Raw genomic sequence first — 10,788 nt, 5'->3', positions numbered from 1 at the left:
AAAGTCGGAGTGACAAACAGGGGTCAGGCTTCAACAGTCAATGACGGAAAACGTCTCTATCAACCCGATCGGGAGACCAAATCTCACGATGTTAAGATATTTCAATTGACCTTTTGTACGTCGCTATCCTTTATTTTGGTAGCGAAGGCGAGCGGGGGGAACCTGCGGGGGACACGGGCGCCGCCATGTTTGTTGTGATGACGCTGCTTGGGGGTGTTTCAATCCCAGAATGCATTTGCGTAAGTCAAATTTCACACCCTGACAGAGGGTGACATTACTATGGACATGTGAGTGGCGCCGACAAGGGCAAACCAACTTGTAAAAGGTAAAATGACAGCTCCTATGCGCGGTCTGTTTTATCATAGACGCATGTGGACTGAAAATGAAGAAGATGCGCATGCAGTGCGCTGTGTGTTATCAGTCCTTTGGGATGAAAGTCAGGTTTACCAGAGTGATAAAAATATTCGACACGGTGGTTCAGGAAAGACCGGTCGGAAAGTTGGTGAAATAATTGAAAAATAAAAGATTTTGACGTTTTTTCAACAAAATGCTGATTTTTTATTTTCAGTCGGCTTGTTTCATAGCGGGTCGGTCAGGTAACGCAAACAGACATATTATTTTGCCTAGCCTTATTATTATTATTATTATTTATTTTTTTAAATAAATATTAATTAAAAATGTTTGGCGGGCCGGATTAAAACGTTTGGCGGGCGATATGTGTTTGACACGCCTGATTTAGGCTCAAAACTACGACTTCCATAAATGTCCTTCCAGTAGAACGAGTGCATGAACACGTCTCTTTGTCTTTCAGATACGCCATCATGAGCTCCAAACGTGAGCGTCCACTCACGATGGACAGATGGACTAAAGAGGACGTTGGAGAATGGCTTGTTTCAGACGTCAAAGTCAGTCACACTTATGCCCAAAGGTTTATTGATGAAGACGTGACAGGGGATTACTTACTGGAGTATACCAAAAGTGAGATCCTGGACTTGGATATAAAACATGGCCCAGCAGTGAAAATCACATACTATCTCAAACAATGGAAAGAGCAATCAAAGGTTGAGCCACAGTTTCCAGCGTATGTTCTCTCCTGGACAAAGGAGCAGGTGAACCAGTGGTTATTGCAACACGTGAAGCTCTATGAGAAGTACGTCCAGCGCCTGCTCCACGAGGACGTGTCAGGAGACTGCCTGGTTTGCTTTGACAAACAGGACTTTAAGGATTTGGAGATTAAACAAGGTCCAATAGTGAAGATCCTGGCAGAACCTGGACGGTTAAAAGACAAACCAGAGCCGGAGCTGCTGCCTGTAACTGGTGCATCTACAGATGAAGAGCACAAAAAGCAGAGTGTTCAGCCAGAGCCAAGTGTGTCACAACCTGCTCCACAACCTGCTCCACAACCTGCTCCACAACCTGCTCCACAACCTGCTCCACAACCTGCTCCACAACCTGCGTCACAGAAGAAATCCCCGGAAAACACAGTAAGCCTCAATATGCCACATGTCCAAAGCACTCGGAATCGCGTGCGTGCGTGCGTGAGTGTGTGTGTGTGTGATTTTATATATATTACATACAAATAATGTGGGTCTTTGATTTCCCGACTGTCCCCAGGAGAAAAGCATACATTTTGGTTGGATTTGGCTTTTTCAAAAACATTTTGAGAACACATGTGTCAGGAACTTTAGTATTCAACCTCAAAACAAGACAAAAGAAAAGAAAATACAGCAGTAGTGGGCTTATCCTATAAAAACACAAAGAATAATAAATGAAAATGAAAAACATTTTATAAAACACATTGTATGACACTGAACTCTAACTCACTTGAAAAAGCAAACATACTGCTCAGACCACACTCAGCACACAAGGACCACGAGCAGTGCTGTCTCCCCTCTGCATTAACCACAAGTACAGATGCGCCCACGTGGGCAATGACAGGGGGAGGCTGGGGACATTGAGTCCGAGTGGACCATGTTCTCCGCCTCCATTGTTGATGCGGCTGCTCGGAGCTGTGGTCACAAGGTCTCCGGTGCCTGTCGTGGCGGCAACCCCCGAACCCGGTGGTGGACACCGGAAGTAAGGGATGTCGTCAGGCTGAAGAAGGAGGCCTATCAGGCCACTCTGGCTTGTAGGTCTCCTGAGGTCTTCGACAGGTATCGGCAGGCCAAGCGAGCCGCAGCTCGTGCTGTTGCAGAGAACCGAGGCTGGGAGGAGTTCGGGGAGGCCATGGAGGAGGACTATCGGTCGGCCCCAAAGAAATTCTGGCAAACCGTCCGGCGCCTCAGGAGGGGGAAGCAGTGCTTCACCAACACCGCTTACAGTGCGGGTGGAGGCCTGCTGACCTCGACTGGGGATGTCGTCGGACGGTGGAAGGAATACTTTGAGCTCCTTAATCCCACAGTCACGTCTTCCGAAGAGGAAGCAGAGACCGGGGACTCGGAGGCTGGCTCATCCATCACCCAAGCTGAAGTCACTGAGGTTGTTGGCAAACTCCTCGTTGGCTCCGGGGGTGGATGAGATCCTGAGGACCCAAAGTCTCTGGATGTTGTAGGATTGTCTTGGCTGACACGTCTCTCCAACATCGCGTGGCGGTCGGGGACAGTGCCTCTGGACTGGCAGACCGGGGTGGTGGTCCCTCTGTTCAAGAAGGGGGACCGGAGGGTGTGTTCCAACTACAGAGGGATCACACTCCTCAGCCTTCCAGGTTTAGGTCCCGGTCGTGGAACACTGGACCAGCTCTATACTCTCCATCGGGTGCTCCAGGGTTCATGGGAGTTTGCCCAACCAGTCCACATGTGCTTTGTGGATCTGGAGAAGACTTTCGACCGTGTCCCTCGGTGTGTCCTTTGTGGGGTGCTCCGGGAGTATGGGGTCTGGGGCCCTTTGCTCAGGGCTGTCCGGTCCCTGTATGACCGGAGCAGGAGCTGTAAGTCAGACCTGTTCCCAGTGCATGTTGGATTCCGCCAGGGCTGCCCTTTGTCACCGGTTCTGTTCATAGTTTTTATGGACAGAATTTCTAGGCGCAGTCAAGTGGTGAAGAAGGAGCTGAGTCCAAAGGCAAAGCTCTTGATTTACCGGTCGGTCTATGTTCCTGTCCTCACCTATGGTCATGGGCTTTGGGTAGTGACCGAAAGGACAAGATTGCAGATACAAGCGGTCGAAATAAGTTTCCTCCGCCGGGTGGCTGGGCGCTCCCTTAGAGGTAGGGTGAGGAGCTCAGTCACACATGAGGAGCTCGGAGTAGAGCCACTGCTCCTCCACATTGAGAGGATCAGGAGAACATCTGTTCCGGATGCCCGAAAGGCCTCCCTGCACGTCCCACCAGGAAGAGGCCCCGGGGAAGACCCAGGACACGCTGGAGGGGCTATGTCTCTCGGCTGTCCTGGGAACGCCTCGGGAGGAGGAGGAGCTGGAAGAAGTGTCTGGGGAGAGGGAAGTCCGGGAGTCCCTGCTTAGACTGCTGCCCCCGCGACCTGGCCCCGGATAAGAGGAAGAAGATGGATTGATGTTTTTTATTGCCCTTGTTGATTCTATAGTACATGTGCAGAGTCATATTTGCTCTGTGTCTGAAATGTGTACTTTACAGCATGGTCCCTGTTTAAATGCAAAAGGAAAAGTACAAACATGGGTGACATTACTTTAAATGTTTAAGGGTTGCACATATTCATTTGATAAAAAAAATATCAGGACAGAGATACTCACATAACTTTATTTGGCTGAACACTAACATGAAGCCTTCCCCGGAGATTATGCATGGTACTGCATGGTCAAGATAGGGCCCCTCGGACCACAGACTGTAGAACTGCCTAATTTATATCTGTTTTTCATAGGTTTCGGGGACAGCAAGTTTTGAAGACAGCATTACAATCATTATCTACAATGTGCTGAATAACCTTGTGGAAAAAGAGATAAAAGAGTTTTGTTTCCACTTGAAAGATTACAAATCCTCAAGTTATAAGAAAATCCCAAGACGTAAACTCGAAAATGCAGATAGAACGAACATCGCCTCATTATTGTATTCAAACTATGTGGATGAAGCTCCTCGCGTCACAGTGGAGATTCTGCAAGCGATCAACAAATACGAAAGTGCGTTAGAGCTGGACAAAAGAGTAGGTAAGAAAATACAACAAGATCAGAATACAAATATTAATGTACGTGTAAGTTTTATACTTCCTTTTGAATCATGCTCATGTTCATTGTGGTTTTTCATACAGGTGCACTCAAGTCTAAGGAGGTGCACTCAAAGGTCCTTTCGAAAGCTGAAGCTGATCAAGGGGATAAGCTGAAGGATCTGTTGACTTGTGGTGGAAATGCATTGGACAATTACAATAAGTTTGTAATTGTCCTAAACAAGAGCAGTCCAAATCAAGTGCAACACCTCCACTTTCTGAGCAAACTGAAGCTCTTCTGTGTGCTGGACTTTGACCCAAACTCGGTGTGTCCAGGAGGCGTGTGTCATTCCTATAGAAAGTTAAGAGTGGCCAACCTGCACAGCCCAGCACAATATGAGGGGAAGAGTGAATCAATCATAAAGAACCTAAACCTTTACAAACAGACTAGCTGGGTCTTCTGTAACGGTAGAAATGACATAGAAGATGCATCACACCAGGAGCTGGACTATAAGACTTGGCTGAAGAAATCATGCAGAGATGTGGAACAGATAGTTTCATTCATTTGCAAACCAGAAGTTCTCTCTCACGGCACATTCCTGGTCATATTTGTCTTACTGTCTCCAGTGGAAACAGAAAAAGATCCCATGTTTGACACTTACAAGTGCTTTTACAAAAACATACCAGAGAAAAGTGAGTGTAACTCCAAGAGCACATATTCCAAATGGAGGGAGCTTGTTCAAGAAAAATGTGACACAGACATTGACTCGTTCTCCATAACCGAGCTGAGCCTGAGCCAAATCAACGGCACCATCATGGCCCTGGGGCCACTCAACCAGTCCACTGTAAAACTGCTGCCCTCTGCAGACTCTAGCTTCATTGTGCTGAAGCAGAAGGAGGAAGATCTGAGGACAGCTCTGGAGGTTCTGTGTGTAAAGCAGTGTGAGAACATTCACGATGAGAACAGCGAACAATTCAGACAGTTCAAACTAAAACAAGAGGAGGAATTCTATCGAGGGGGCAAGGTAAAGTGGTGGAACTTCTACTTCTGCGACAAAGACAATGACAGGCCCTTCATCAAGAGAGAAAAGTATGAAAAAGTTAAAAAGATGATCAGCACTCAGTTAAAAGATCCCCAAAACACCGTCATTGTGCTGACTCTGTTTCACCATCCAGGCTGTGGAGCCACGACCCTCGCGATGCACGTCATGTGGGACCTACGCAAAGAGCTCAGGTGTGCGGTTCTCAAGGACAACAAAGTCTCCAAAGAGGAAGTGGCCCATCAAATCATAAAACTCATGAAACTCGACAATGAGTCTCAGTGTACTGTTTTACTCTTGGTAGATGATTCAAAGGAAACTGACACTACCCATGAACTCGTGAACTTCATTCAGAAAACTATATCCAATATGACTATGGAAAGCACGCATCCCTGTAAAGTGATCATTCTGAACTGTGTGCGCAGCCACAGCCCCAAAGAGCAGTACAGAGAGCACAGCACTGCTCAATATCAGTACCTGACTGCAGCTCTGAATACACAAGAACAAAAGGACTTTGAAAAGAAACTCAAAGAACTAGAAAAAACTCACAACAAGCCAGAGAACTTTTACAGTTTCATGCTCATGAAGAGTAACACTAAAAAGCTCGCCTCTAATACTCTGGAGAGTTTTGACATGAGCACTAAGAAGGCCAAACTCTCCGCTTTTCTTGCCTTGCTTAATACATATGTGGCTAACTCTGAGATCTCCCGTTCACTCTGTGAGGACTTCTTAGGGATTAAAATGATTCAATGGCAAGAGGACAGTGTGATGAACAGAATGGCCCCATATTCTAATCTCCTCATCGTAGAGAGAGTTGAAGACTGGGGAGGGTATAAAGGAGTTCGGATCCTGCATAAAAACATAGCTGAGGCTTGTCTGAAAGAATTAGAGAACCGACATGAGCTCAAAGTGAGTGATATCGCAATGGAGATTTTACACTGTGATCTCTTTTACAGTGCAGGAGTTGTTAAAAACAGACTTATGGTGTTCATTCAGCAAATGCTGATTGAACGACAGCGAAAAAAAGGTGGGGATAGGGAAACCTTTTCACCACTTGTTGAAAAAATTCACCAAGAAAAAGGAAGACAAACTGTTCAGGACATTTTTGCTAAAGCCTCCTCCAGGTTCGAAGCGAGCGCATCCATTCCTCAGGCCCTGGCCAGATATCTGTACATCAATGAACGTGACTTTCCTGAGGCTCTGAAATGGGCACAAAAGGCAAAGAATATTGCAGAAAACCCATTTACATACGACACCATTGCCCAGGTTCACAAAAGCAATTTAAAACATAACATGGAACGAGAAAAGCAATGCAGCCCAGAAGGTCTTAATCAGAATCTTAAAATAGCATTAAATGCTATTGAAGCATTTGAAAGAGCTCAGGAACTTGCACCTAACGATGCTAAAGAAGACCCAGAAGATGATCAAGACTATCCCAGAAAGTCCTACACAATTTATGGCTATGTCGGAGTCGTGGAAATTACATTTTTAGTATTTGAGATATTGGGCAGGTTACCATTTTTTGATGAAAATCAGGATTCAATGAACAAGTTGTATCTGAAGAGTTTCTTAGAGCGTAAAATTCCTATCACAAGCGTTCACAAGGAAAACAGTTCAGTCAATGGAAAATATGTGGCCGTCATTCAGGAAAATGAGCACTTCCTCCTGAACTTGAAAACAAAAGTCAAAGAAACATTTGAAATTCTTACTTCTTTCTTTACGTACTTAAAACCAAATAACTACACAGCCCTGCTGCTGTTCTGGCCTAGTCCTTCAGATACAACCTCCGACATCCAAACATATGTCACTGCAATTCGCCGCTCTTCTCGAAAGCACCTGTCTTATTTTAAGGGTCGGTGCACTGTAGCTCATCTATTTCTGGCAAAAGGATCAGGGCTTGAACGATTTGTTTCCAAGTTACAGTTGTATAAAAACTTTAAGGTAACCCGCAACAGTCTGGCACAGCTCTGGCACACTGGCGACATTTTCAGAGAAAAAGAAATCAAAGACAAGCTTCGAGTGAATGGAACCATTGAAGAAGGAGAAGTTTATGCAAAATACGGAAGTCAGAAAGTCCATGTGCACCCAGCTCTAAATTTGGGTACAAGAAGTGGCTTCAGCACCGAGAAGGTCTCGTTTTTCTTGGGCTTTGCCATTAATGGACCTCTTGCTTATGATATACAAAATGAAAATTGAACAGTTTTTAATTACTTAATTCAATGTCATTATTGCTTATGCTTTATCATTTTTATTGCCTATGTGAAGCACGCTCTGGCTTTTGGAAAGTGCAACAAATATTTTGACTTATCGATTTACAGTGAAACCATGCTTTTTGTTTCACATTTGTTTTGGAAATCTCACTCAGTAACACATTGTATCTTGCTTGTGCGGGAGAATTGTATGTAATGTATGTATGCTTAACTTTATCAAATCAATAAAATTGAATCTTGGCTAATCCTTTAGGGTCTATGAAAACATTTTATTGATGATTTACTTGAATCTATTACAATATAAATGAATAGGGGTAAAAATAGGAACAATATGCAACTCACAATCAGACTTGATATAGAACACCAAGATCTGATATAAAAACAAGAATTGGATGGAGGAAAGGTTTACGATAACAAAGAATAAAATCTTATCTATTGGGGGAGGTTGCTTCAGTATTGACTTACTAAATCAAAATAATCATAACGTGACAAATTAATGTATTAACACTATGTACAGTCTTAGCTTGTTACAAGCCACAACCACACTACTTGAGCTATAACAAATGATTAGTTATATTCTCTTCCCCTTCTGATGGAAAGAAGTCGTGAGAATCTTTATCTGGGCTGCCGGGACCCTGTGTAAATTTTCAAATGATATGGACAGCACAGTAGACTTCCGGTCATGGTGGCGCTTTGAGCTGACGCATCCACACAAAATCATAATTTGACCCATCTAATCCCAAAGAAGAAGAACAAGGGATGCGTAAACAAGGAAGACACAGGTCTGGAAACACTACGGGGCCAAAGCAAACAAAGCTGACGGCCCCATTGGAAAACAGCCTGCATTGCAAGCTAACAAAGCTAACGAGGGTAACAAGGCTAGAAAAACTGAGGCAGAGAACCACAGTCCCTTCTCGCCAGAGACACGGGGTCCTGCAAGCCCAGATAAACATTCTCACGACTTCTTTCCATCGGAAGGGGGAGAGAATATCACTAATCATTTGTTATTGCTCAAGATGTTCGAAAAAAGACTCGAAGTGCAGCGTGATATTGGGTCTTTTAGTGAGGTGATCGCTGTCATGGGCCGTATCTACTGCAGGAGCTGCTGAGTTGAAAGCAGGAGGAGTAACCGGAGCATAGAGGAAGTCGAGCAGCGTGTTTCAGATAATACGATCTGCAGACAGTAAGGGCCCAGATGGAGGGGCTGTGGGCCAGATGGAGGCGCTGTGGGCTAGATGGAGGCGCTGGAGTCAGAGAACAATAATATGAAAAATAAGCTCCTGGATTTCGAGTCCAGATCACGTGGTCCTGACCTGAGGCTTGTGGGAGTAGAAGAAGGAGAAGGAAAGGAAACAGAAAGATTTTTGGAGAAGATTATTCTAGAGCTCCTTGATAGCTCAGGAGTTGAAGTCCCTCCCATCACAATCGAAAGAGCATCGCCTGGGCAACCAAGACCAGAACTTCCTCACATCTTTCCTGTGACGTCACTTTCGACCCCCTCGCTCTCTACCCTCAGCCTGAGCTAGCCTTGCCTAGCCGCTAGCATCATGACTGAATCTTCCTCTGCCTTTACCTTCTCAAGTTGTCATGTGTCGAGTCAGAACCCTGGCTCTTTCTCTGGCGACAGGTGCATGAGTCCAGTGTAGTGGTAGCTTTGGTTGCCAGGGTTACGGAGTTACGGAGTTACGGAGTTAGAAGCGCGGATCCGCTGTTTAGAGGAGCTAAAGTCTAGCTATAGCCAAGTTGTAGCATCAGGTTTACCGGACCGCATAACAGGGCGCAGCATTAGCATTAGCAGTGCTAGCGAGGCTAAGACTAGCCCCTCAGCGCCTCCCATGAAGCCGGGACTAGACCAGGAACAGAAGAAGGACCAATTTGTGACCGTCTGGAGGGAACGAGGCGCTAAACGCCGATCTGAAGTGTACCATGAGCTTGCCGTCTACAATAGGTTTTCTCCCCTCAGCGATCACATGCCCGCTGAATGGAATCGTGACACTCAAGTAATTGGAAGTTCCATAGTTAGAGACGTAAAGCTGCTGCTAGCGTCAGGTGTTACCCATTGGCCAGAATGGGTGACATCGAAGGAAACCGTAGGCTCTCAAAGCAGAGGTTCCGTCGAGTCGTGATTCACGCAGGTGGTAACGACACCCAGCGGAGACAATCGGAGGTGCTCAAATTACAAGTGGGTGCGGTGTGTGAATTAGCAAAGTCGATGTCAGATACTGTAATATTTTCTGGTCCCCTGCCCAATCGGATCAATGCTGAATTGTACAGCCGTCTTTCAGCATTCAACAGCTGGTAATCTAGATGGTGCCCTCAAAACAACGTAGTCTTTGTTGACAACTGGAGCCCGGGCTCATACGCAGGGATGGAACCATCCCACTTCAGAGGGTTCATCCCTATTAGTTTAGAATCTGACCGATAGTCTTAGTGGACTAAAGTGAGCACCCAGGGATGAGCCCCGGGCGCAGAGCAGCAGTGTAAGACTCTATCGCTGAGCTCCTGCCCGCTCTGTCGCTGAGCTCCCGCCCGAGCTCCCACCCGCTCTGTCGCTGAGCTCCCGCCCGAGCTCCCACCCGCTCTGTCGCTGAGCTCCCGCCCGAGCTCCCACCCGCTCTGTCGCTGAGCTCCTGCCCGATCTCCCGCCCGCTCTGTCGCTGAGCTCCCGCCCGCTCTGTCGCCCGAGCTCCCGCCCGCTCTGTCGCTGAGCTTCCGCTCTGTCGCTGAGCTCCCACCCGCTCTGTTGCTGAGCTCCTGCCCGCTCTGCCACATAGAGACTGTGTGTGTCCATCGTGTGAAAAATGACAAAAGGTGAAAGAAAAACAATTTCAGGCTCAGAGCAAATAACTTAAGAAAAATAACACTTACAAATAACACAAATAAACTAATAAATAAGCACATAAAATGTGGACTGATAAACATTAGGTACATTTTCTCCAAATTGCTTTTAGTTAATGAATTAATTCGTGATTATAACATAGATCTTCAGCTCTAACTGAAACTTGGCTTCAACAAGATGATTATGTCACCCCACCCACCATTGTTAACCCCACCCACCCCTGTTAACCCCACCCACCCCTGTTAACCCATGTTAACCCCACCCACCCATGTTAACCCCACCCACCCATGGAATTAATTTAATTAATTTATTTATTTGACAGGGACAATGCATCATACATAGTTACAAACAAAGCTTGCAGCCGATGTGATGCATACAAAGTTTATAGCCAGAGCTAATTCTCAACTTCTGTCCCTGGTTGGGCTTTTCTAATTCCCCCACAGATATAAAATGCATTAAAACACATTTCCACTATTGTAAATAAATAAACTGTCAGACCTCCTGGAGCACAGAGGTAGTGGTGTGACAGCATTGGTTTCACTCAGAATGTAAATAAAGCGACTCACAGTCATAAGCACACTCTGGATCTT

The 10,788-nt window shown here is 45.9% G+C and overlaps 1 protein-coding gene across 1 annotated transcript; it reads left to right on the top strand.

Annotated features, from left to right (window-relative positions):
- Positions 1-820: 820 nt before the first annotated feature.
- Positions 821-7,509, top strand: LOC140354316 (sterile alpha motif domain-containing protein 9-like). Its single transcript, XM_072439280.1, has 3 exons — positions 821-1,526; positions 3,831-4,113; positions 4,215-7,509. The coding sequence occupies exons 1-3, from the start codon at positions 822-824 to the stop codon at positions 7,343-7,345; spliced, it is 4,119 nt and encodes a 1,372-aa protein (XP_072295381.1). The 5' UTR covers position 821; the 3' UTR covers positions 7,346-7,509.
- Positions 7,510-10,788: the final 3,279 nt, after the last annotated feature.

This window comes from Eucyclogobius newberryi, unplaced genomic scaffold (assembly GCF_026437365.1).
Source record: "Eucyclogobius newberryi isolate DKJ021-1_F unplaced genomic scaffold, fEucNew1.0.hap1 SCAF_9, whole genome shotgun sequence".
Classification (NCBI taxonomy): domain Eukaryota; kingdom Metazoa; phylum Chordata; class Actinopteri; order Gobiiformes; family Gobiidae; genus Eucyclogobius; species Eucyclogobius newberryi.
This window is presented reverse-complemented; position numbering and strand designations above follow the sequence as displayed.

What these genes read in the sequence shown, in the direction of transcription:
- LOC140354316 (XM_072439280.1), top strand. Translation starts at nt 822, where the DNA reads ATGAGCTCCAAACGTGAGCGTCCACTCACGATGGACAGATGGACTAAA. An exon ending in TCCAAAGCACTCGGAATCGC is followed by an intron (nt 1,527 to 3,830) that starts GTGCGTGCGTGC and finishes TGTTTTTCATAG; the next exon opens with GTTTCGGGGACAGCAAGTTT. An exon ending in AGAGCTGGACAAAAGAGTAG is followed by an intron (nt 4,114 to 4,214) that starts GTAAGAAAATAC and finishes TTTTTCATACAG; the next exon opens with GTGCACTCAAGTCTAAGGAG.